Below are 27,337 nucleotides of genomic sequence, written 5' to 3'. Positions count from 1 at the left end.
TTGGCTGTCTTGTTCACTGCATTATAGTGGCTACAATTCAAAAGCACTGCATTGAGAGAAAAGACATTTGGGATGCCCTGAGGCTGTGGCAAGTGCTATATAAACTCAAGACTTATTTTTACTTCAAAAATGTGTGTTGGGCAGTGTTTAGCTGAATGATTATCTAATCATTCAGCTAAACACTGCCCAACACACATTTTTGGGGCAAGAGTGTTCAGTAATAGAAAAGATAGATAAGGATTACCAAGAAATGGACCTTCAGGATGTTGAAAGAAACTGAAACCCCCAGGTGATGAGATGGTAGGAACCCATAGAGTTACAAGAAGAACATGCAAACTCCATACAGGGAGCACATGAGTCATCTATGAGGACTAGTTGTATCAGGTACAGTCCAGGTACATTCCACGAATGAAAAGGAAAGGAATCCACAACAGTATCCTGGAAGACAAGGGTCTCACGACTGTGTGTAAATTTTAGGCTAACTCCATCAACAAGTTTCCAGATTATATCCATGCAGTGGGCTGGGTCATGAACAATGATGTAACAGAGTACAGGAAGGATATGGAGAACTTAGTAACATGGTGTCAAGATAACAACCTCTTCTTCAATGTCAGCAAGCTGAAAGAGCTAATTATTCACTTCAGAAAGCATGATGGAGTACATGCCCCAATCAGTGTCAATGGTGCCAAAGTGGAAGTGCTTGAGAGTTTCAAGTTCTGTGGTGTAAATATTTGTCCTGGACCAACCATGTTGAAGTTATAGCCAAAAAGCACACCAATGCCTCTATAACTACAGGAGATGAACTTTTGCCAAATTTCATACAACTCTTGCCAACTTCTTTAGAACACAGTAGAAAGCATACTATCGGGTTGTATGAAAATTTAGTTTGGGAACAGCCCTGCTCAAGACTGCAATAAATTGCATAGAGTTGTACATGTAGTTTGATCATTCCCTCATCCCACTCATTCCCTCTTCTCCCCACTTCAGGCAGAAGTTGAAAACACATACCACCAGATTCAGGAACAGCTCCTTCCCTTTAGTTATAAGTTATAAGCCTATTGAATGGTTCTCCCATAAGATAGGGTGTAGTCCCACTCTTCCAAACTACCTCATGCAGCTGTTTGACCTTTTCTCTCCAAATGTAAGGTTGTAACGCTGTAAGACAACATTCTACACTAGTATTTGTCTTTGTACTTGTGTACGATTTGATTGTATACATATGATTTGATCTGAACGGATAGCATGCAACCAATGTTTCTCACTGTATCTCGGTACACATGAGAATAATACATCAGTGCCAAGAAATGCGAGTAGTATCATGGTGCAAGGTACCAGTTAATAATTTCAGTGAGAACCATTCTGAATATAGTAAACTGAGCCAAGAAGTCAAGTCAAGTCAAGTCAAGTTTATTTGTCACATACACATACGAGATGTGCAGTGAAATAAAAGTGGCAATGCTCGCGGAACAACAAAACAACCAAACAAATTATAAACACAATCATAACACACATATTCTTTTACATAATAAGTAAGAAGAAAACAATTGCAATGTGTATATTGCATTTGGACAGCAGATACAATTATATTTAAAATATTTCTGGACAGGAACTTAGATGGTGTAGAGGGATAAGGACCTATTGTGAGCAAATGCGTTCAGCATAGATTGGCATCAGGGTCAGCAGAGACAAGGTGGATTGATAGGACTCATTTTGCTGCATTATAATTCTATGATGCTATGAAAACTCAGGCCAGAAGAGAGAAAGAGAAAGAAAGATTTTTAACGTAAGAACCTAATAGTTTTAGAAAGGCTCTCAATAGTAAACTGTAGAGATGTGGAGTAAATTAGGATAAAGGTGGTGCCTTTGCAAAGGCAGAAGGTCGGCTGGAATACTAAATGAGTACTTAGTATTGGCATATGCCAAAGAGGACGAACGTTATCTTAATCTCATTGAATGGAAAGATAGGAGTGATTATGAGTGGTGAAAATTGATAAACAGGAGGTACTGGAAAGCCTGACTATGCTTCAGATAAACAAATCACAGAGCGTAGTATGAACATATCCTCAGTTTCTTAGGGGGGAAGCGTGGAGGTTGCAGGCAAGCTTCAATACTCTTCCTGTCCTCCATAAATGGGGAAGGTGCAAGAAGACTGGAAGATAACAAAGGTTACTATCTTGGTTCACCCTGGTACCTCCTCCCCAATCACCACTTCACACCTGCTCACAGCCTGACTCCAGTCTGCAAAGACTGGGCCCTTTCCCACTCACCCCTCTCCAATCACCATTTTAACACCCACTTACAGCCTGACTCCAGTTTGCAAAGACTGGGCCCTTGTCCACTACCCGCCCCTTCCTTGCTGCTCAACATCAGTCTGTCCACTTCTCCAGCACCAACAATAGAATTTGAGGAGGTCGAGAGCCTATTCAGAAGACAGAAAAGCTGGAAATTTTCAGGGCCGGACAATGTTTCCCCCTCTACCCTCAAGCTCTGTGCCGAACAACTGGCACTGGTGTCATACTAAGCTATTTTCAACCAGTCCCTGGAAACCTGTACTGACCCTGTCTGCTTCAAAGTCTCCACTATTATCCCTGTGCCCAAAAAGACAAGAATTACTGGTCTTAATGACTACAGGCCTGTCACACTGACTTGTGCTGGCCCAGCTGAAAAAAAAAATCACAAACCCCCTGCTGGACCCTCAGCAGTTTGCATACTGGGCCAATAGATTAGTGGATGACGCAGTCATCTAGCTGCACTTCATCCTCCAGCACCTGGACCACCAGGGGACCTATGCAAGGATTTTGTTTGTGAATTTTGTGCCTGAACCCATCTGTCAGTGGATCACCAACTTCCTGACAGACAGGAAGCAGCATGCGAGGCTGGGAAAGCACATCTCGGCATGGGAGCACCGCAAGGCTGCGTACACTCCCCTCTCCTTTACTCTCTCTACATCACGACTGGACCTCCACAGACTCCTCTGTCAAGCTTCTCAAGTTTGTGGACGACACAACCCTGATTAGACTGATCCAGGATGCGGAGGAATCTGGCTGCAGACAGGAAGTGTCACAGCTGGCATCCTGGTTCCATCACAACAACCTGGAGCTCATTGCTCTTAAGACAGTGGAATTGATTGAAGACTTTATGAGAGCCTCTTCCCTCCCCCCACTCACCATCAACAACACCACAGTCACATCTGTGGAGTCTTTTAAGTTCCTGGGAACCATCATCTCCAAGGACCTTAAATGGGGGGCCACCATCGACTCCACAGTCAAAAAGGCCCAACAGAGGGTGTCCTTCCTGCGGTAGCTGAGGAAACACAATCTGCCACAGGCAATGATGGTCCAATTCTATACAGCCATCGTAGAGTCTGTCCTCACTTTCTCCATCATGGTCTAATTTGGCTCAGCCAGCAAGCGTGACATCCGGAGGCTGCAGCGAATCGTAACATAAGCCGAGAAGGTTGTTGAATGCAACCTTCCCTCCATTGACGAACTGTACACTGCAAGGGCCAGGAAGCGAGCGGGTAAGATCATCTTTGACCCCCCTCACCCTGGCCACAAACTCTTTGAAGCACTTCACTCTGGAAGGCAAATCCAGACTGTCAAAGCTGCCACAGCCAGACATAAAAACAGCTTTTATCCACGAGCAGTAGCTTTACTTAATAACCAAAAGTCTGTAGCCTCCTTTTGCTCTGGTATTTTATTTCATTCACATGTTAAACTATAATATTTTATTCTTAATGTTTTAATGGTTTATGTTTTATTCTTAATTGTTTACTGTTTGTCGTGTTGTTACTTACGAGCGAAGCACTAAAGGCAAATTCCTTATATGTGCACATACTTGGCCAATAAACTTATTAATGAATTCATTAATTCATCCATTCATTCATCATAAGAACATGCTTGGCAACTACAGAGGAATTTGTTTAACCTCAGATATGGAGCAGGTTCTTGAAATCACAAGCAGTGAAAAGCTGATGGGCATATGGCAATGTTTGGATTTGTAAAAGAGACCCGTCGGCATTTGGTAACAGCAAATCATAATTGACAAACTTGCCATAATTGTTGATGAGATTACAGAGAAGATGGCTGAATAGAATGCAGTGGATGCCATCTATCTAGATTCTCAGGACACATTTGATAAAATCTCTTACAATAGAGTTGGCAATACAACTGTGGACATGGACCCAAAGCATCAGTTGCAGCAGAGGTGGAAAAATGCTTAACGGGAGAGAGCAGTGGGAAACAGCCGGAGGACATGCGTTTAATGTGAGGGGGAGAAAGATTGAACCTGAGTGGTAACTTTTTTTACAGAAAGGGTGGTGGGTGTATGGAACAAGCTACTGCAGGAGGTAGCTGAATCAAGTACTATCGCAACATTTAAGAAGTGGGAAACAGTTGTTGTTCAGAGCAGAGGAAGTAAAGAGATGTTACCACAAGGTCAGAGCTGGGACCAAGTTTTTTAATCTACATGAATAACTGAGTGAAGTATCATGACAGACAGACAGACAGACAGACAGACAGACAGAAAGAGATAAAAATAAATAAATAAATGAGTATAGGAGTTGGAAATTAATGTTACAGTTATATAAGACGTTAGTGCGGCCATATTTAGAATATTGTGTTCAGTTTTGGTCACCTTGTTATAGGAAAGATGTCGTCAACCTTGAAACAGTTCAGAGAAGAATTACCAGAATATGGTCAGGACTTGAGGGACTGCACTATCGGGAGAGGCTGAGAAGACTTGGGCTTTATTCCTTGGTGGGAAGGTGAATAATGGATGACCTTATAGAGGTGTACAAAATAACTAAAGGAATAGATCGGGTAAATGCACAGTCTTTTTGCCCAGAGCAGGGGGTTCATGAACCGGAAGACATACGTTTAATGTGAGGGGGAGAAAGATTGAACCTGAGTGGTAACATTTTATACAGAAAGGGTGGTGGGTGTATCGAACAAGCTACCGCAGGAGGTAGCTGAATCAAGTACTATCGCAACATTTAAGAAATATTTAGACACGTACATGGGTAGCATAGGTTTAGAGGGATAAGAAGTGTGATGACAGTGAAGAGGATGGTCATAAACTGGAAGAAGATATGAAAGGCTGGGTGAGTGGATCGTTTCAACAAATGAAATTTAATTCAGAGAACAGTGAAGTGGTGCACTTTGGCAGAAAAAATATGACAATATGGACTAAATGGCATTTTTGTAAAGTGAGATCAGAATGTGAATGTTTATAAATCCTTGATAGTGGATGCACATATTAGGAGAGCAGAGATGAAAATATTTACAAGACCGGGATTCATAAAGTCACTATGTTTTAAAACAGGAAAATTAAGTTGAACCTATTTTGCAATCGGAATATTACATCCAATTTTGGTCACCGCACTTCAAGAGTGATACAAAGGTTCTAGAGAGGGTGCAGGAGAGATTTACTAGAATGGCTGCAGGGTCAAGAGATTTCAACATCAAGGCAATTGTGGTGAAAAAGTGGGAGAACGGGATTAATGAGATTGATCTATTAGGAGCTGGCATAGACTCAATGGTTGACTGCGTTATAACAAATCTATGATTCTTCGATTCTACATTATTGAATTTGATCTGATGAGATCATTTATAGCAATGAGGGTTTCCTTGATCAAGTATTTGTACATCAGACATTTTATTTGGTTATGTACAAGAGTGTACAATGGTGTACCGGTGACTGGAAAATTGAGGATCAAGACAAGTCAAGACATTTGATGTCAGTGCAACTGCATAACCAATATTGTAAGTGTCAAAGATTTAAGTTCACTAATTAAAAACTTTGGAATCTAACCATAGGTCCAAGATTATTTTATTACATTTTTGATCATGGAATAGAATTGGAGCAGGAGAAGTAAACGGACATCATTTTGTTCCCTCTAGCTGTTGTGGTTTAATTGTGATACAACATAAGGCATTCCCACTCCAGAGATTGAACAATGTCTAGACTCAAAATTCATTGCTGTGCTGGGCAAATGTTATAGACGTGGAGGTGATGCTGTTTAGATCTTTGATTCTTTAAACCAAGGATCCACCTGTCTACTGAAATAACCAGCTCAAAATGATCAGGGGTTTTCACCTGGCCAACTATATATATCCCAGGATCAAAAATGCTAAAATAAATTATCTATCATTTTCACTTTGAAATTCATGGGATTTTTGTATATGCAATCGACTCTCTCATCTCCTATTTTAGGAGACTTTCAAAACATCTAATTGTCACAAGAGCATTCTAAGGTTGTAAGTGGCATTATAGTGAGAGACTTTCCTTCTTTGGTGGCTGTTGGATGGTTAGAGGAAGAATGGGCATTAAATGTGGAACGGATGTACTTTACTGTCTTAACTCCAGATGACTGGCCACAAAGAAAACTCAGGCAGACATTCAAAAGGGAAGTACTTTCTGTATGGCAATCTGTAGTTGCTTGTGACAAATACTTACTGTATGGATACATTTCTGCCCTGTTGTAACCAATTAATTTGACACAATTTCAAATGTGAAATATGCGACTCTCTGAAAGTGTAAATCTGGCTTCCAACAATCCATAGGACATCATACATCCCTCCAATTATTGTATTGGTTTGGAGTAACTAGGCATTTTAAAAACATGCTCATGTTGTCCCATCAAAAATAGAAATTAAGCATCACTGCCCCATGGCAACACATGAAATTTCCTCTGCCTGCTTGTGTAGACAATGCTCTGTGTAAAGTGATGAATTGTGCTTTCACTAGAAGAGCAAAATGCCTGTTATTATTTTATTGCAGGAGTACCAGGGAAAAGGAATGAACTCCACTATGAGTGCTGTGATGAACCCTACCCTGACGTGACCTACACGGTGATGATGCGCAGACGTACACTATATTATGGACTAAACCTTCTGATTCCATGTGTCCTAATCTCTGGGCTGGCACTTCTGGTATTCTTATTGCCAGCAGATTCGGGAGAGAAAATTTCATTAGGTAGAGTGTGAATTAATATTTATTCTTTTATTTGTTCTATGCATCTATTATTTGTTGATATTTTGAGGCATTTGGACATAAACCAGTGAGAGTAATGAAAATACAACAGATTGTCTTATAAATAGCAACTGTGATATTCTGTGCAGTGCACTCTTTTTCATTTTCTTTTGAACTTTTGCACTTCACGAAGCAATTGTATCTGTATTGACACATCAATGCTTTCCATTTCCAATACAATGGTCTAAGTTAAACTATATCATCAGTCACAACACAGATCAATGCAGAAAGAAGCTGACAATATTCCAACCAAGTAAATTACTCTGGTCCTAGCTTCCAAGACATTCACTCACTCACTCCACAATTCCACCTTGTATATTTCTCAAACCGTTAACCATTTTTTACAGAATGAACTGAGCAGGTATGTGCAGGAGGAGACATAATGTAAATCTGTCCCTATTTCCACCATGATGGGCATATTAGCAGCAGAGCGTTTACCACCAGGTGCTGATGAACACTGGCTGAACTGAACATGTCTCAACCGACTGCAAACCGGGGTCTGGCGGTCAAGGGTGACAATGCACAATGCCTGGGAACCCAGTTCCTGTGTTTTTTTCTGACTTACCAGAACCCAGCTTCCTGTGCATCATGTCTACTCACTGGGACTCCAGTTCCCTTCCCAACTCTCTGGTTCACTCATCCCTTCTCACACAAACTACTCCCTCCCCAGGAACATTCCCTTGCAACCCCAGGATATGCAAAACATGCACTTATGCGTCCTCCCTCGAGTCCATCCAGGGAGCCTGACAGTTCTTTCAGGTGAGGCAGAGGTTCACTTGCACCTCCTCCAACCACATCTACTATGCCGTTGATCTTGGTGTGGGCTCCTATATATCGGCGAGACCTAGCACAGACTGGACGATCGTTTCACTGAACACTTACACTCAGTCCGCCTTGGTCTATGCAATCTCCTGTTTACCAAACATTTTAATTCCCCTTCCCACACTAACCTTTCTGTTCTGGGTCTCCTCTATTGTCAGAGTGAGGCCACACGTACATTGGAGGAACAGCACCTCATATTTTGCTTGGGCAGCTATATGAATATTGATTTATATAATTTCAAGTAACACCTGCGTTCCTTTTCTCTCCCTCCCCCCCTCACCCTAGTCATCCTACCAGTATCACTATTCGCATCCCTGTACGCCTTTGTTATCACCTCTTCCCCAGCCAACAATGGCCCATTATAGGCTCCACCCTTGCTTGGTCAGCTGTTGCCGGCCCTGATTAGTTCTGGCCTTTTCCTCCCTCCAGTTCCCTCAATTCTACGTTAATTTTGAAGAAGGTTTCTGACCCGAAATGTCACCTGTTCCATTACTCCAGAGATGTTGCCTGGCCCGTTGAATTGTTCCAGCACTTTGTGTCCACCTTCGGTATAAATCAGCATCTGCAGTTTCTTTCTACACAATTAATTTACTAATTCTGACTTTCATATGAAACCCATGCTTAAACAACCTTATCGAATATTATCTACATGTGACTTTGAATTTACAACAATTCATCATTGTCCTCCCATTTTAAAAGCAATTGAGAATGATCAATAAATACATTAAATAAAAGAATCCTTCACCCTTACTGTGCAATCATTCAATGTATATCGTATCACACTGGGACTCGAGGAAATATAGATTTAGGCAAATGTTCCTACATCATAGCCATGAATAGATGTGCTATTTAATGACAACAACTCATGAATACAATTTTAACAGAGTTATGAAATGTAATTACATACCTAAAAGGATGATTGTAGATGCTCTAAGTGCACCAAGAATGATTATGCTATACACTGATAAAAAATATCTCAGTTTATTTCAACGTTTTATTGGATGTAACCTGAAATAAAGTCCAGTTAATCTTGACTCACATGGTACTTAAATATAAAATGTTATTCCTTCTAATTCCCTATTTAATATAACATGGATTTCCCATTATGGCATTTGTGGATTTTATTGAATATTATCTACATGTGACATGAATCAAGTTTATTTTTGTTTACAAAAGTCTACAAAAATAGACTTGATTCATAATTGTCCTCTCCATAAATTATGGATTTTTAATTTGATTAACAGTTCAGATTATTTTTGAAGAAACAGAGGTTACATGTAGGGTATTGCATTAGTGACACTATCAATATCAATATCAATCAATATCAGTTGTATTCAGTCCTAAGGATCTAGAAATTCAGAACTACAAAATGGTTCTTTAACTATTCAAAACCCACTCACTAATTTGCACATTACTATTCCTTGGCATCATTAACACTCCCTTTTTTGGCACAATTTTTATTTTTGGAAAAATCATATCGGTTCATAAGCCATAGGAGCAGAATTAGGTCATTCGGCCCATCAAGACTATTCTGCCATTCAGTCATGGCTGAACTATCTTTCTCTCTCAACCTCAATTTGCTGCCATCTGCCCAAAACCTTTGACACTTATACTAATCAAAAATCTGTCAATCTCCACTTTAAAAATACTCAATGACTCAAAAGGAAGCACGACGTCCAGTGTTTTGAGAGGCACCTTTTAATATGTTCCTCCCGGTTGTAGGGAAGACCAAACGAGAGCAAGGTGGCACCCAAACCCCTGCCTTTCAACCCTCTGGCTAAGGGCCGTCTCCGGACTGAACCACTCCTGTGCTGAGGGGTTCGACACTATGATGGCACGACCCTTGGGAGCCGCCACAGGACCCCCCCCACCCCCAGAACTAGAGGCATGAAACGCACCGGCGGGTGCATGACCCGGCCGGCCCGCGTGCGGAGGTCAGCCGCTCATGGGGCTTGCGGAGGCATAGGTGGAGGGACAGGTCGAGGGACCGGTGGGAGGACAGGTGGAGTGACAGGTGGAGGGAGTCGTGAGGGGGGGCGCCCTCGAGGCTGAGGTTGGGCAACCAGCACCAGCTGGTCAATGTCCAGGTGCGCCGGCTTCAAACGGTCAATCGACACGGCCTCCGGCCGGCCCCCCATGTCCAGGACAAAAGTCGACTGCCCGTGTTCCAGCACTCGGAACGGGCCCTCATACGGCCTCTGGAGTGGCGTCCAGTGGGCATCACGGTGCAGGAAGATGTAAGGGCAGTCCCTGGGGGCTGATGGCACGTGTGGGCGAAATGCCCCATGGCGGGACATCGGGACGGGTGCGAGCCTGCCAACTCGCTCGCGATCGAACGCGCTGAATTTTGTCTGCGCACGGTTGAGGTGCCGGCTGAAGAAGGTCAGGGGCCGCCAACCTCCGCCCGCCAGTTGCTCCAGCACAGCACCAACCGCCGACTCCGAGGCGCCCACCGTGAGAGCAGTCGGGGCATCTTCCCGCGGGTGCACCAGCAGTACGGCCCGAGTAAGGGCATCCTTCGCGCCGTCAAAAGCTGCCCCCGCCTCGTGGGTCCATTCAACGTTCTTGTTCTGCCCACCCGCCAGGAGTTGATACTGCGCAGAGGCCGCATGATGTGGGCCGCGGCTGACATGAAACGATGATAAAACGCCACCATGCCAACAAACTCCTGCAGGCCACGCACCGTGCGTGTGCGGGGAAACCGATGGATGGCGTCGACCATGTCAGGCATGGGAACCGCGCCTTGCGCAGTCACGCGGTGGCTGAGGAAGTCAATCTCGGTTGACCCCAAAACGGCACTTGTCTAGGTTGATGGCCAAACCATGCTCGCTGAGCCGCTGACAGAGCTGCCAAAGGTGGGCGCAGTGCTCCTGCTGCGAGCGGCTGGCCACCAGGATGTCATCCAGATACACAAACACGAAATCGAGGTCGCGACAAACCCCGTCCATGAGGCGCTGAAAGGCCTGCGCAGCGTTCTTGAGGCCGAACGGCATCCGAGTGAACTCGTAAAGTCCGAATGGCGTGATGATCGCCGTCTTGGGTACATCATCCGGGTGAACCGGGATCTGATTATAACCCCGTACCAGATCCACTTTTGAAAAAATTGTGGCCCCAGCCAAATGGGCAGTGAAGTCCTGGATGTGGGGTACGGGGTATCGATCCGCTGTTGTTGCGGCGTTCAGCCGTCGGTAATCCCCACAAGGTCGCCAGCCCCCGCTCGACTTAAGGACCATGTGGAGTGGGGACGCCCAAGGGCTGCTCGAAGGGCGGACGATCCCCAAGGTCTCCATTGTGCGGAATTCCCGCCGTGCCAGACGCAGTTTATCTGGCGGCAGTCGGCGTGCTCGTGCATGGAGGGCCGGTAGTCTGGATAAAATGCACCACTCCGTGGCTGGGGGTCGATGATCGAAACTGTGGGGTCAGAATGTCTGGGAACGCGGCCAAGATCCGTGCGAAGTGGGAGTCCACGGATGTCAGGGGCCGTCCCACCGGTTGATATATCTCTAAGATGCTAAAAGTTTAAAAAAACTTATTTAAAATAGATATTCCTGTGCCTGATTGATGCTGTTTTCAAGTCCACACGATTTCAATAGCTAAGTGATAGACTGGAGGATTAACATTAGCTCTCAAGGGGTGTATCTGATCAGTGGGAACAGTCTTCAAGAAGCATAGACAATGGAAGCAAGGAATCAGAGTTTTATTCAAATCAAACGAATATTGCAGGCAAATGCAGGATAAAGGGGAGAATGTCTTGAAATAGTTTATTTTCACTGTTTCAGCGCTCCTGCGTATTATCTCGGGTCTCCTTTTGTGTATAACCTATTTTTTTACTGTACATGTTTAATGTACAAAAAAATTGCAAAAGAGGATTGTACAGGCCAAGATTTTTACTGTATGTGCAGCACTGTTTTAGAATTTTAATGTATTACCCTCCTTTTTCCACCTTAAGGAGATCTGGAGAATTTATCCATAGGGCTATTAGAATAAAACTAATGGCTCTACATCAGATACCTTTGAAATTCTGGTAAGTCAGCATCATAAGGTGACACAATATAGAAACAGGCCCTTTGATCCACCTTGTCCAGGCTGACCAAGTTAATATATCGGGTTAGTTCCATTTGACCCATAACCTCTCAACCCTTCCTATCCATATATCTGTCATAATATATTTTAAAGGTTATAATTGTATCTGCTAGTACAGGTCGCTCTGGCAGCTAATTTCAGATATGGGACTACCCACTGAAAGTAAAAGTTGATCTTGAGGTCCCTCTTAATCTCTTCTCCCTCACCTTAAGTTGTTGCCCTCTAGCTTTTGAATCCTCTATCCTGGGGAAATGACTGTGAGCATTTACTTTATCCATGCCCCTTATGACCTTAAAAACTCGTGTAAGGTCACCCCTCAGCCTCTAACCCTCCAACAAAAAAGACCCAACCTATCTAACATATCCCGAGAACTGAAGCACTGCAAGCCCAGGTAACAACATAAAGGATCTCTTCTTCACCCTGTCCAACTGAATGACATTCTTCCTGTAGCTGGGCAACTAAACATGCACACTGTACTCAAGTATGATCTCATCAATGATTTGTACAGCTGCATCATTAAGCCCCTGTACCACTTAGGAAACCTGAACGGAAACCTCTGGTGATCTTGCACCCCACCCAAGGTTTCCATGAATCGCCAGAGGTTTTGGTCACTTGCCTGGAAAGTCTCGTGACCTGCATCTACTGACCAAACATCCTACAGGAGTTAAAACTGGCATGTAACAAAAATAATGCCACTGTGGTGATGTGGGGATTTCAATATGCAGGTAGACTGGGAAAATCAGGTTGGTTCAGGACCCCAAGAAAGAGAGTTTGTAGAATGCCTCTGAGATGGATTCTTAGAGCAGCTTGTAATGGAGCCGACCAGAGAAAAGGCAATTCTGGATTTAGTGTTGTCCAATGAACCAGATATGATAAAAGCACTTGAGATAAAGGAACCGCTTGGAGGTAGTGATCATAATATGATTAGTTTTAATCTGCAATTTGAGAAGGAGAAGATTAAATCAGAAGTGTCAGTGATGCAGTTGAACAAAGGGGACTATGAAGGCATGAGAGGGGAGCTGGCCAAGATAGACCGGAAAGGGATCTTAGCAGGAAAGATGGTGGAACAGCAATGGCAGGAATTTCTGGGCATAATCCGGGAGACGCAAGATCATATCATTCCAAAAAGGAAGAAAGATTCTAAGGGGAGTAGGAGGCAACTGTGGCTGACAAGAGACATTAGGGCTAGAATCAAACTAAAAGAAAAGATGTATAACACAGCAAAGAGTATCCGAAAACCAGAGGATTGGGAAACTTTCATGTGACAACAGAAGGAAACAAAACGGGCAACACAGGCTGAAAAGATGAAGTACGAGGGGAAGCTGGCCAGGAATATAAAGAAGGACAGTAAAAGCTTCTTTAGATATGTTAAGGGAAAAAGAGCAGCAAAGTCAAATGTTGGTCTCTTGAAGGCAGACATGGGTGAAATTATTATGGGCAACAAGGAAATGGCAGAAGAGTTGAATAGGTACTTCGGATCTATCTTCACTAAGGAAGACACAAACAATCTCCCAGTTGTACTGGAGGACAGAGGATCTAAGGGGGTAGAGGAACTGAAAGAAATTTTCATTGGCGAGAAATAGTATTGGGTAGGCTAATGGGACTGAAGGATGATAAACCCTCTGGACCTGATGGTCTGCATCCCAGGGTCCTCGGGGAGGTGGCTCTAGAAATAGTGAACGCATTGGTGATCATTTCCCAATGTTCAATAGATTCAGAATCAATTCCTGGGGATTAGAGTATAGCTAATGTTATCCCACTTTTCAAGAAAGGATCGAGAGAGAAAACGGGGAATTACAGACCAGTTAGCCTGACGTCGGTGGTGGGAAAGATGCTGGAGTCAATTATTAAAGAGGTAATAATGGGGCATTTGGATAGCAGTAAAAGGATTATTCCAAGTCAACATGGATTTATGAAAGGGAAATCATTCTTGACTAATTTTCTGGATTTTTTTGAGGATGTGACAAGTAAAATGGATGAAGGGGTGCCAGTGGATGTTGTGTATCTAGACTTTCAGAAAGCCTTTGATAAGGTCCCGCACGGGAGACTGGTGACTAAAATTAGAGCACATGGTATTGGGGGTAGTGTGTTAACATGGATAGACAATTGGTTGGCAGACCGGAAGCAAAGAGTAGGAGTGAACAGGTCCTTTTCAGAATGGCAGGCAGTGGCGAGTGGAGTGCCGCAAGGCTCGGTGCTGTGGCCGCAACTGTTTACCATATATATTAATGATTTGGAAGAGGGAAATAGGAGCAACACTAGCAAGTTTGCGGATGACATAAAGCTGGGTGGCAGTGTGAACTGTGAAGAGGATGTTAGGAGGTTGCAGGGTGACCTGGACAGGTTGAGTGAGTGGGCAGATGCGTGGCAGATGCAGTATAATGTAGATAAATGTGAGGTTATCCACTTCGGCGGCAAAAACAAGGGGGCAGATTATTATCTCAATGGGGTTAGGTCAGGTAAGGGGGAGGTTGCAGCGAGACCTGGGTGTCCTTGTACACTGGTCACTGAAAGTTGCCGTGCAGGTACAGGGGGTAGAGAAAGGGGGAGAGAAGTGGAGAGAGAAGTGGAGAGAGAAGGAGAAGTGGAGAGAGAAGGAGAAGTGGAGAGAGAAGGGGAGAGAAGTGGAGGGGGAGGGGGGGGGGAGAAGGAGTGGAGACAGTTTTAAGAAGTTTAATAAAGTTAGCGGGCATTTTACCTTCCGGCGGATCTTGTAGGTCCTGAAAACCAAAGATCCGACAGGATCTTCGCTGAAAACTCCAATAAGCCAATCAAAATAGCCGGTCATCAAAGGAGATTTCCTTCAACTGCCTGTAACCAAATAATAACCCTACTCCACTGGCTTAGACCAAATGGCAACCTATTTTTAGTCGAGGCCGTTTTTTGTTTTTTTGAAATAGAAGAAGCATCGAAAAAAGATTGGATACACTCAGCTTGTACTCGCTAGAATTTAGGAGATTGAGGGGGGATCTTATAAAAACTTACAAAATTCTTAAGGGGTTGGACAGGCTAGATGCAGGAAGATTGTTCCTGATGTTAGGGAAGTCCAGAACAAGGGGTCACAGTTTAAGGATAAGTTTTAGGACCGAGATGAGAACAAAAAATTCACACAGAGTGGTAAATCTCTGGAATTCTCTGCCACCGAAGGTAGTTGAGGCCAGTTCATTGGCTATATTTAAGAGGGAGTTGGATGTGGCCCTTGTGGCTAAAGGGATCAGGGGGTATGGGGTGAAGGCAGGTACAGGATACTGAGTTGGAGGATCAGCCATGATCATATTGTATGGCGGTGCAGGCTCGAAGGGCTGAATGGCCTACTCCTGCACCTATTTTCTATGTTTCTATGACTACGCGGAAACCACTTTTCACCATTAGGGAGAGTGACCAAAACCTCCGGGAACCTCACGGAAACCTTGGGTGGGGCGCCAGGTCTCCAGAGGTTTCCGTTCAGGTTTCCTAAGTGGGACAGGGACTTTATGTCCTTGCTTTTATACTTAATACCTCACAGTAGAAACAAAGAACTGCAGATGCTGGTTAATATGCAAAAGGACACAAATTGCGGGAGTAAATCAGCAGGCCAGCCAGCGTCTCTGATAAACATGGATAAAAGATGATTTAGGTTGATACCTTTCTTCATTTTGGATTGGCAGACTATGATCAAATGGGTCATGCAAGAATTTGCGCGACATTTTATATTTGTTCAATTCTTTTCTGTAAATCCTTTCTGTATTAAATTCGCATAGTAAACAAAAGTAGATCATATTAGTTGCCGTGTTTGGGATTCTAACCATTTTATGATTTAATTCAGTAGAGCAGTATTTATGTTGCAGCTTTTGTGTGCAGTAGACTCCAAGACATAATTCTGCTCATGTGTCTTACGGCATTACTAATACTTATCAATGTACAAACTTCCAGCATCTACTTGGTGTGTGCTTCCTATAACTCCTGCATCTTGCACTTTGTTAATATGCTATACTGGTATCTCGATCCAAAGCGTTACCTATTACTTTTCTCCAGAGAAGCTGCCTGACCCGCTGAGTTACTCCAGCATTTTGTGTCTGTGTTTGGTGTAAACCAGCGTCTCCAGTTCCTGCTTACATATAATATGATGTACATTGGCAATGTACATCAGTGCCCTTGCATGAATTTCTGTAAATAACTTCCCAAAGCTATGCAGTGACTCGAGGGAAAGTGAAATTATGCACCTCGGAGCAGAAGAAGGTCAAGTGGGCTGAAAATTATGAGGGGTGGTAATAAGGAGAGGGAAACCATTTCCTGCACAGGAGGTAGGCAATTAGAATTAATGGACAAAACAAACAGATAGAAAATAATATAACAATTACACAGCAGGCTTGGAGCTGGTTGTATTATATGAACATGCAGTGAAATCAGATTCAAGACAAACTTTCCATGGACAGCAGACACACAGGGACACCACCAACTGTGCAGATTATATTGGAACTGAGCAACAAGCGATGCCCTTGCTGCCTATTGCCACACTCCAAACAGCATAAATATTTGAGGGGAAGAAAATAGCAAGGTAGTCGGGAAAGATCAGGGACCTTGAGCTAACTAGTTTAAAGAGTCGGCATCGATATAATGGACAAAATAGCTTTATTTTCTGCTCTATCATTCTCTGGTTCTAAATGGTCCAACACACCAGAATATTTAAAAATAAAAGGATCTGAGTAGACCATTTGATGCTTGGACTGCCATTTATAAGATTAAACATCAATGAGAAGTTGAGGCTCAATTTCCTGCCTGATTCCAACCAATTTTAATCACCCATGGACCAAATTACTGTCTGTGTCTTCAATATAAAATTAATTCTACTTCCATAGCACTCTGCGACAGAGAACTTCCAAGATTACTGAGTCAAAGCACTCCATGTGAAGAAAATCTGTCTAATCCCTGTCCAAGTGGGTCACCTCTTGTCCTGAAACTACACCCTAGGTTCTCGATTCGTCCTCAAGGGAAAACAAAACATTCTCTTAGCCCGCTACCCTATTAAACCTTTTAATGTCTTATATGTTTCAGAAAGATCACATTTCAATCTTTCAAACTCCTAACTGGCTCAACCGATCCTCAGAGAACTATCAGGAAAAGTCAGAGCACAATGGAAATGGAATTCCAGTGATGTGCAACACTGGACTGCTAATCCAATCTTAATAATTTCCTATTCAGCGGCCAGAATGATCAATCTCCCCAAAGCATTACCTTGAACTGAACACCAGACATCTCTCCCTTTGTACACTCTGTCCTACAGTTTGCAATGTTGACTTTTGAACTGGAGTCAACACAGTTCAAGGAGTGAAATTGAACATGTATGGAGTATAAACATAGTTCCAGGATGGGCATGATCAGTTTATGGATGCACATTGAGATTACATTGCGGCAGTTGAGGCAAAACCTGGTTTGTATCATTTGGTATAGAGTTGGCCTAACTCAGTCCTCCCAGAGAAGTCCAACACCAGTCCAGTAATACCACATAAAAAACACTAGTAGCATGGAAGTACTGAAGCCCAGCGCCCCCTTGAAAAGTCCTCAGATTCCATTGGCCCGTCAAATTAGCACAAAAGGATAACCAAATAAGTTTTTGTTTCAGTTGTTATTTTAATCAAACACTGCTGATGCTGGGTTTTAGAGTGTAGTGTGTAACTTTCATACCTTGTGCTATTTTGTCTCTTTCTATCTCTTACAGGGATCACTGTGCTGTTGTCCCTAACTGTATTCATGCTGCTAGTGGCTGAGATAATGCCAGCAACATCTGACTCGGTCCCATTGATTGGTAAGTGGGCCCTCACTTGTGTCTAGTGGAATTTGTGCATTTGATATAATAGACTGCATGTGTAGTTGCAAATTGTGAGTGCCCCATACTCACCAATGCCCTGATAACGGAAGATAGTCCCTATACATAAGTTATGGCTAAATAAAGACCATGCATGAAATTCAGGGGATTCTGCACCCATGGGAAAAAGTTTGTGCAGGGTCTTTGTCTTCTGATGCTAATGTACGTCTATCAAGATTGCCAGCATTTTGAAAGCCAGAGTTACCCATAAAACAAACAATCACAACAAGTAGTGGAAGTTTAAAATGAATAACATGTATAAATGAGAAGGGTCTCGACCCGAAACGTTGCCTATTCCTTCGCTCCATACTTGCTGCCTCACCCGCTGAGTTTCGCTAGCATTTTTGTCTATCTTTGTATAAATCTATTTGATTAGAAATCAAATCGCAGTGAATGTAAAAGAGCTCCAAAACAGATATACAATAGAGCGGTTCCTAGTAAACTTGTAATGATTATTTTCCTTGCATATCTCATCAATGGTAAAAATAGATCTGTGTGTGTTTGTGTGCTTACGTGTGTGTCTGGTACTTGTGAGTGAGAGTGGCTGACAGAGCAAGGAGGTACTGTAGGTAGGGAGATGCATCATAGAATCTGAGTGTTTTAAATTTGCTGATATGAAACTACAATTCTCAGGGTACATCTTGTCACATATGAGCAGATAAAATGTACATAGTGCAGGCAGTGTGGAAAATAATTTAAAATATACTGAATAATTAATTAAATATGCAGAGACAATTGATCTTTGAGCCTGCGCTATTCATTATGATCATTGGTGATCATAAAGTCATAGTCAGAGAGACGTACAGCACAGAAACAGGTCCTTCTGACTATTAGGTCTGCACAAGCCATCAAGCACCAATTCACACTAATACAATAGTAATATCATTATATTTTCAGTCTGAAGAAGGGTCCCGACCCAAAATGTTGCCTATCCATATTGTCCAGGGATTCTGCTTGGCCTGTTGAGTTACTCCAGCACTTTATGTCCTTTTGTGTAAACCAGCATCTGCTGTTCATTGTTTCAATATCTCCACACATTCTCATCATCTGTCCACCTATCCTACTCATGGACCTGAGGACATTTAGCATTGGCTGACCAAACCACGTGTTTTTTGGGATGTGGGACAAAACAGGAGCTCAGGATCGAAGCTGTGAGGCAACAACTTTAACACCTGCAACTATCTCATTGACACAATCTTTCCCAATTGCTCTTCAGGCACTTTTATCTAAAGAAAGATCTATCTCTTACATATGCAATTATGTGGCCACTATATCCCTCTGAGATAGCAAATTCCACATAGAATAGAATAGAATAGTTTCTTTATTGTCATTGTAACATGGGCCATGTACAACGAAATTTAAAATGTCAGCCAGTCAGTGCAGCATTCAAACATTTCTAAAGCTAACGAAACAACCACGGTAAAATAATAAAGATAAGCAAATAAATAAATATCACAGACAAAGCACGCATACACACCCAACCCTCCATCCTTCTGTCGATTTCACCGTTACCACAGTCCCTTAGTCTGTATCGCCCCTGCGTTCCTTGGCGGCTACATTTAGTGCTTTTATAGCAGTGGGGTAATTCTGCTTACAGAGATTTATTTTCATTTTAATTCCTCACCTATATCCACAAAAGGGTGACCCTGGTTCTAGACTTAGCCCAGGCAGAGGAGTTACCACTACCACTCATCAGAGTTCTTCGCATTTTAATGAGATCTTCAAAACCAAAGCATTACTGCCAACCCAGCAAATAGTCTGGTGAGCCTTAGTATTTTCTCAATTGGTTATCATTCTGAATGGTCTTTCAATAAGCTAGGGTACAGTCCCTATTTTACAACTTACCTCATTGCGGACATTGGATATTTTCTCTGGGACTGCTACGCTAGACTGCTGAGAAACTATACTCTGCGCTCTGCTATTTTTCTCTTAATTCTACCTGTTGTACGTGTTTGGCATGATTGTATCCATCTAGAGTTTTATCTGTTTGAGGGATAGCACACAAACAAAAGCTATTCACTGTATCTTGATGCAGGTATTGATAATAATCCTAAACCTAAACATGAGCGAGGGGCAAAATAAGAATGACATTTCTATAGCCAAACTCTTCCAATCTCAGAACAACCTGATGTATTTCACAATCAACAAGCACATTGCAGGCGTGGGAATGAAATAAATGTGATACACAATCTGCACCATGATCTACACTAAATGAACTATTTCTCTGAGGTCATAGAAACATAGAAAATAGGTGCAGGAGTAGGCCATTCGGCCCTTTGAGCCTGCACTGCCATTCAATATGATCATGGCTGATCATCCAACTCAGTATCCTGTACCTGCCTTCTCTCCATACCCCCGATACCTTTAGCCACAAGGGCCACCTCTTAAATATAGCCAATGAACTGGCCTCAACTACCTTCTGTGGCAGAGAATTCCAGAGATTCACCACTCTCTGTGTGTCATCTGAGAATTTAAATTTTCACCAGGGCTCTAAGGAGAATAGCGTAGCTTTTCTTAGATTAAAAAAAACGACTCCAGGATTTCACATCCAAGATGTAGATATAGAAAAGATACAGTGTCAATTTGCCATATGTCAAAGATTGGCTCGAGATTCAGGAAGGAAACTGTATGTTTTTCTTTGGAGTGAGCTGCTGAGGGGAAGATTTATGTAGGGAGAGTACGTAGGCTTATTGCATTGAATAAATAAGGTGCCATGAGGAACAAAGCCATTAGGAAATGGGTCAATTAACTAGATATGACAATTTTGAGTAATTTGTTGAAAGAATAAAGGAAAAATCAAAGTCACATAGTAAATGAAGATGTAAATGAAGCATTAACAACCTGATCTCCCAGTGGCTCAGCACTTCAACTCCCATTCCGAATCTGACCTTTCTGTCCTGGGCCACCTCTATGGCCCGAGTGAATCCTACCGCAAATTGGAGGAGCAGCACCTCATATTCCGCTTGGGCAGGCTGCACCCCAGTGGCTTGAACATTGACCTCCAATTTCCAGTAGCCCTTGCTGTCACCTCCCCTTCCCAGCTCTCCCTCAGCCCTCTGGTTCCTCCTCTTCCTTTCTTCACCCCCCCCCCCCCATCCGTCTGAAGAAGGGTTTTGGCCTGAAACCTTGCCTATTTCCTTGGCTCCACAGATGCTGCCGCACCCGCTGAGTTTCTCCAGCACTTTTGTCTACGTAGTAAATGAAGAGATTTGGTCCATCAAGTCCAAACCAGTCCTTTGTATGAGAAAAACAGCTCTCCCCTCTTCCTTGCACTCTCCCACGGCCAGCCAAATCCCTTCCTTTCAAATATATATCCAGCTCGCTTCGATTACTTACTTACTGCCTATTATTCCTCCTGGCATGTAGGGCAGCAACGAAGGTCCTCCACTCAGTAGTGTTGATTCTTTCAGTTGCTGTTTCCATAACATATTTGTTTTACGAGACAGGGCCCTGTGATCAACCTCCAACCTGGAGGACCAGTGGATCGCTCTTCGTCTCGCCTCTACCCTTCGACCTGTCCAGCATGGGAGACCCTGACAGGGGATGAATCTCCCACTGGCATAGCTCTAGGGGTCACTGAGACACACAAGCTCCCCGACCTCTTCAATCGTACACTTAAATTTGCCACTATGGTTACCCCTGATGGTACATCCCATTACACTAAATACTCTCTGTATGTTTTCTCTCACGTCCCATTCATCTCTTTAGTCAATCACCTGCATTCTATGTCCCCAAATTCCCATCCACCCAGAACCTCACCAGCACTTCCATTAACAGAAACTATTACTCCCTACTCTATCATATTTAAACATCTGATCCTATTATCGTCACTCTAGGTTCTCCAGTCTATCCGTATAACTAAAGTCCCTCATTCTTTGGAATCATTTCAATACATTTATGCACCCTCCCTTGAACCTTATCATCTTTCGTAAAGTGCGGTGCCTGGAACTCTACATGCTAAAGTTAAGGCCAAATCAATGTTTTACAATGGTTCTTCAGTACTTCCTTGCTCTTGCATGACATACCTTTTTTCATACAGCCCCAGATGCAGTTTCTTCAAACTACGTCCTCAACCTGCCTTGCCATGTTCAGTGCACAATGTACATATACACCCAGATATTTTCGTTCCTCTGGTGCTTTTAAAATTGCACCCTGTACTTCATAGTGCATCCTTTTTCCTGTTATCAATATGTAACATTTTAGTGGTCTGAGAAACGACTACTGGAGTTTTCAACAGATCTTTATTCGAAAGTCCAATAACCAGCATACAGACTTTTCAGACACGTCTGCCCACAATGGTGGTCAGCGCTGAACTAACACGCGCAAGGGAAAACCCGCGTGAAACCAGCAGCCCCACCCGAGTCACGTGACCGCAGCTTCCAAACGCCGGGTTCGATATTTGCATGCGCTAGCAGGCGCCACTACAACATAATACTTTTCTCAACATTAAATTTCACTTGCAACCTATTCCAACAGCCTGTTTACATCTGTTTGATGTATTTTACTATCCTGAATATTTACTATCCTTTCAAGTTTTGCATCACCTCCTGATTTGTATCCTGTTTACCCAAATCATAATTGCCGATGCAACCCAGACCATCACATAAACCAACATCCCTTCAACTGACTCCATGTATTGCTCGCACTGCCTCAGCAAGGCCAGCAGCATAATCAAGGATGAGTCGCAACTGGCCACTTCCTCTTCCCCTCTATTCTATCAGGCAAAAGGTATATGTGTGAAAACGCACACCTCCCGATTCAGGGATAGTAATTTCCCAGCTGTTTTCAGGCAACTACAGTAAATCATCCTACCACAACCAGAAAGCAGTCCTGAACTTCTATCTACCTCATTGGTGACCCTCGGCCTATCATTGATCGGACTTAGCTGGCTTTACCTTGCACTAAACGTTATTCCCTTATCATGTATCTATACACTGTAAATGGTCTGATTGTAATCATGTATTGTCTTTCCACTGACTGGATAGCAAGCAACAAAAACTTTTCACTAGACCTCGGTATACATAGCAATAAACTAAACTGAAATCATGGTTCTACTGTATATGAAGAAAGGTGGTGGTCCTAGCATTTATTTCAAGAGGGCTTGCGTACAAAAATAAGGATGTAATGTTGCAGCTTATAATGTTATAAGGAGCTGGTAAGGCTGCATTTGGAATATTGTGAGCAATTTTGGGCACCATATCTGAGGAAGGACGTGCTGGCACTGCAGAGGGTCCAGATAAGATTTACAAGAATGATTCCAGGACTGAGTAGGTTAACCTATGATGAGTGTATGTTGGCACTGGGCATGTACTCACTGGAGTTTAGCAGAATGAGGGGGGACCACATTGAAACAGACCGAATAGTGAATGGCTTGGATAGAGTGGATGTGGAGAGGATGTTTCCATTGGTGAGAACTACATGTCATAGCATCAGAATTAAAGGATATTATTTTAGGAAGGAGATGAGGAGAAATTTATTTCGTCAGAGGGTGGTGAATCTGTGGAATTCTTTGCCACAGAAGACTATAGAGTCCAAGTCAGTGGATAATTTTAAAGCAGAGATAGATAGATTCATGATTAGTACAGGTGTCAGAGGTTATGAGGAGAAGGCAGGAGAATGGGGTTAGGAAGGAGAAATAGATCAGCCATGATTGAATGGTGGAGTAGACTTGATGGTCCGACAGGCCTAATTTTACTCCTATTCCTTATGACCTAGCATTAATGCCTGGAACTCCAATGTAGACTTCCCTCCAGTAGCTAATTCTGCTACAGCATCTTTTGTTCCATGCTTTTAATCACACATCAGCATTATTACATGGTTCCTTACTTTCTAAATCCAAATTTAATGTGTTAACCATATTTCCTTATCAACTTCCTCTGTTGCACATCAAAACCACTATCAGTTTGGATGGAAATGACGTCTTTAACAAATCCACTCTGGTGTCTATAATCCATCCACAGTCATTCAATTGACTGATAATTCTGACTGATAATTGCTTCTTGAACCTTCCCCACTACCAGGGTTAAACTAACATTGGATTTATACCAATGTGATTTTTCAAACAAGAGTGCAACATTTCCACCAGTAATTCCCTGTAATCTACAGATGTTTGGAAGATTGCATTCAAGACCTCTGTAATTGTCTCCCTTACTTCTCTCGGCTATGTAGGACGCATTCCACCTTTATCTTTCTAATACCCTCACTTTACCATATTTTATCCAATCCAAACATCAAGGAATGTATTTTCACTGGAGAGTTGTATTGGTTCTGGAACTCGTTGCCTGCGATACTGACAATTTCACCAATCCCAGATATAATTTGGATGTGTACTTGCAGAGTTATAATCTTTAGGGTTATGGTAGACTTGACCAACAGAGCTCTTCATTAACCAATGTAGACGTGATCAATCAAGCGGCCTCCTCATAACTTTTCTTCAATTCCCAACAATTGCATCCTCTCCAAAAGCTATTTCTTTCCCAAAGTTTGGGTGAACTGTACAATTGAACATTTTGAAAATTAAAAAGTGTGCCAGTTAGTCCTGCTTTCCTGTATTTTTGTGGACAGTTTACAGCTTCCAGGACACCAGCACTGACAAGATTGTGTTTGTTGAATATTATAAAGGAGGGTGACTGCAGAATTTGTACTTAAGCCTCTGGGGTGAAACATCAGATCGAAAGCTAGATGGCCATAATCTGAGTCCCAACTGAGCGATTATCTTTTGGGCATTATTATTTCAAATGCCATTTGTGAAGTCTGTGTCTTTTGCTGGACTACATTTAATTTCTGTCCATTGCTAGATACATTTATTTCAATTAAATTACTGCATTTTGATAATGAACAAACTATTGACGTGTTTCGTCTGCAGTAGGATTTGAGATCAATCTTCAATGATGTTTGATTCAATCTATGAAAGGGAAAAATAACTTACAATTGCATCATTTTTTTATATGAATCATGTTCGAAAACACTGGAAGCACTCATGCAAAGAGAAACATAATTAACATTTCAGATCAAAGATTACACTGAGAACTGGGAATAAGAAAACACATTTATTTCAAGTTGCAAATAGGGTGGGGGAAGAGATGGCTGGGACAAAGGGGATATTTCTTATGGGGTGAGACCTGTGTTGCTATGGTAATATGTTTTATATGAATTGATTTGCTTGAGGGGTTAATGAAGGAGATTTGAGAGAGTAAAGATGAACAAGCAAAAACATACAGATCTCAGAAAAAAATGCGCAGCAGGTCAGGCTATGCTAGTGGAAAGAGAATGAGCCAATATTACAGATGAATGAATGGCCTTCAGCAGAACTGGCCATTTCATACGAAAACAGTGAACGTGAGTTATTTGAAGTCATTGAATTCAACATTGAGTCCAGAAAAGTACCCAGATAGAGAGCGAATTTATACAAGAAGAAATCACAAGAAAATTGTAGCAAGAGTAGGCCATTAGACTCCTCGAGTTCGATCCACCATTCACTAAGAACAGTTCCACGTATACCTCTGGAAAGGAATATAAAGGTAGTGAAATGTTGTGCTGGATAAAATGTCTGGCTGGTCAGGCCATGCTATGGCTTTTTTATATGCACAGATCAATCCACTTCTTGAAGCATTGTCAATTTCATAATGTGGGAAATGTGGCAGACTGCCATAAAACACAATGTGATAATGCCCAGATAGTCTGTTTGTGATATTGATTGAATAGCAGGTGGTTTGATTAATGTATCTTTACAGCACGGGGGTTAACCATCTATTCTGCCTGTACTTCAAAATAAATTCACAAGATTACAGGATCTTTTACATTCATTTGAAAGGTCAGATGGCATTCAAAAGATGATACCACTAAAAGCAAAATGCTCCATTGGCATTCCACTGGATTGCAGCTCCGATTATTTGTTTTAGTCCCTATCTTGGAATTTAAACCCACAACTTTCGATTGCGGCACAGTTGCCAATATGATTTGTGAAATAGGAGATCTATAAATTAATAAAAGTATATGAAAGTGTGAAAACAGCCTATGCTTGAAATGTGTAGTATCATTTTAAAACTTGGCTCCCCAATTAAGTAAAAACAACTGGAATTTATTGAGGGAAGCATCCAGGAACTGACATTGAGAGTGGATAATAGCATAAGATAATTTTTAAGATACTCAATTAAACTCAGTTTACAATTGTTTTCAGCAATATTGAGAGGTTGTTAGACTATATTTGAATCATTTTATCAGTGTACCTTTAGGAATAGTTTCAGCATTTAATTGAATTCAGGATTAACCCAATTTAGTTGACCAAGACAATAAAAACTTGCATATACATAGTGCCTTCAATGTGCCAAAAATATGACAGGGCATTTAAGAGGAGTATTTTTTTTTTTACCAATATATGACTATGGAGATTTGTTTGCACTGGAAAAGAGCAAGAGTTGGGATCCAACCAGGTGCTGGCAGTAATACAATGATGATTAAGGAAGTAGTAGGAATTGTGAGAGTGCAGAATTCTCAGAGGTTTATAAGGAGGTTGCAAAGCTGGGGGTGGGCGTATGAGATGATGGAAGATTGAGAGCAAGGATGAAAATTTTAAAATCGAGGCAGTGCTGCTCCAGGATCCAGTGCAGGTCAAGAGGACACAGCAATAGTGTGTGTGCGTGACTTGGCATGATTTAAGGGCATGAGCAGCAGTGGTTTTATTCAATTACTTTCTGTACATCCTTATAAAATGCAGTAGATAAAATGGTTGGACATTGTGCAGAGCCCTTGTAGTCCTTATAGCCCTTAACCTCAACTCTCACAGTCTCTCTATGAACATTCTTCTTCTTGCGTATAGCGTGCACAGCCTAAAGTGTAGGACAACTTGTTCCATTTGATCTTATTCGATTGTGCACGCCAAGTTGATTGCATTCATCGAAACAAGGCGGACCACGTGAAGGTTGCAATCTTCCACCCCTCTATGAACATTAAAGTGACGTGTTGATATGTTTAACATTCATTGAACAAGAACGTTTTAAATGTTCACTGAGCTAGAAAACAAGTATCACAGATGAAGCATGCACACAGCTCAGAACACTTCATCCAACCATTAGTTGAGGTCTGTTTATGCACTCTAAGTTTAAATTGATGACACAGTCACTTTTCACCTTCAGTTCAGCTGTTGCATAGTCTTTCCAGTATTTGGAACAGATTTCAGAAACATGAACAGATTCTCCTGCAATATATTTGCCCAGCACATGAAATAATGGTAATCAAAATATAGTCATATGCACTTCATATACAGGGTCCAGTATCACCATTTTTATTTATTACATCTGATTCTAAGCATATTGCAGACACAGATAAGAATGTTGTGGGCTTTTATAATAAGAAATATTTTAAGAGGGTCTTGTGACATGTTTAAAGGTCAGATAAGAAATTGCCGCTGGTGTGAGCACTAGTACGAAGAGCACTGGACCAAATCGTGAGGGTAGAAGAGGGGAAAAGGGTAGAAAAATAATGTGGTTCGGGTCCTCACAATTGTTGACATAGATAGGAATATTAGGCCTGAGAGAATTATTGGCAAATAGAAAA

The 27,337-nt window shown here is 42.2% G+C and overlaps 1 protein-coding gene across 1 annotated transcript in view; it reads left to right on the top strand.

The window, feature by feature from the left end:
• chrna8 (cholinergic receptor, nicotinic, alpha 8) overlaps positions 1-27,337 on the top strand; it is a 272,432-nt gene that overhangs the window by 192,138 nt on the left and 52,957 nt on the right. Inside the window, exons 7-8 of the mRNA XM_055632392.1 lie at positions 6,781-6,975; positions 17,636-17,722. Coding sequence (XP_055488367.1) covers positions 6,781-6,975; positions 17,636-17,722 — 282 coding nt within the window. The remainder of the gene's footprint in view (positions 1-6,780; positions 6,976-17,635; positions 17,723-27,337) is intronic.

This window comes from Leucoraja erinacea, chromosome 3, assembly GCF_028641065.1.
Source record: "Leucoraja erinacea ecotype New England chromosome 3, Leri_hhj_1, whole genome shotgun sequence".
NCBI classification, from domain to species: domain Eukaryota; kingdom Metazoa; phylum Chordata; class Chondrichthyes; order Rajiformes; family Rajidae; genus Leucoraja; species Leucoraja erinaceus.
Note: the sequence above shows the minus strand (reverse complement) of the source record. Positions and strands in the feature narration are given on the sequence as shown.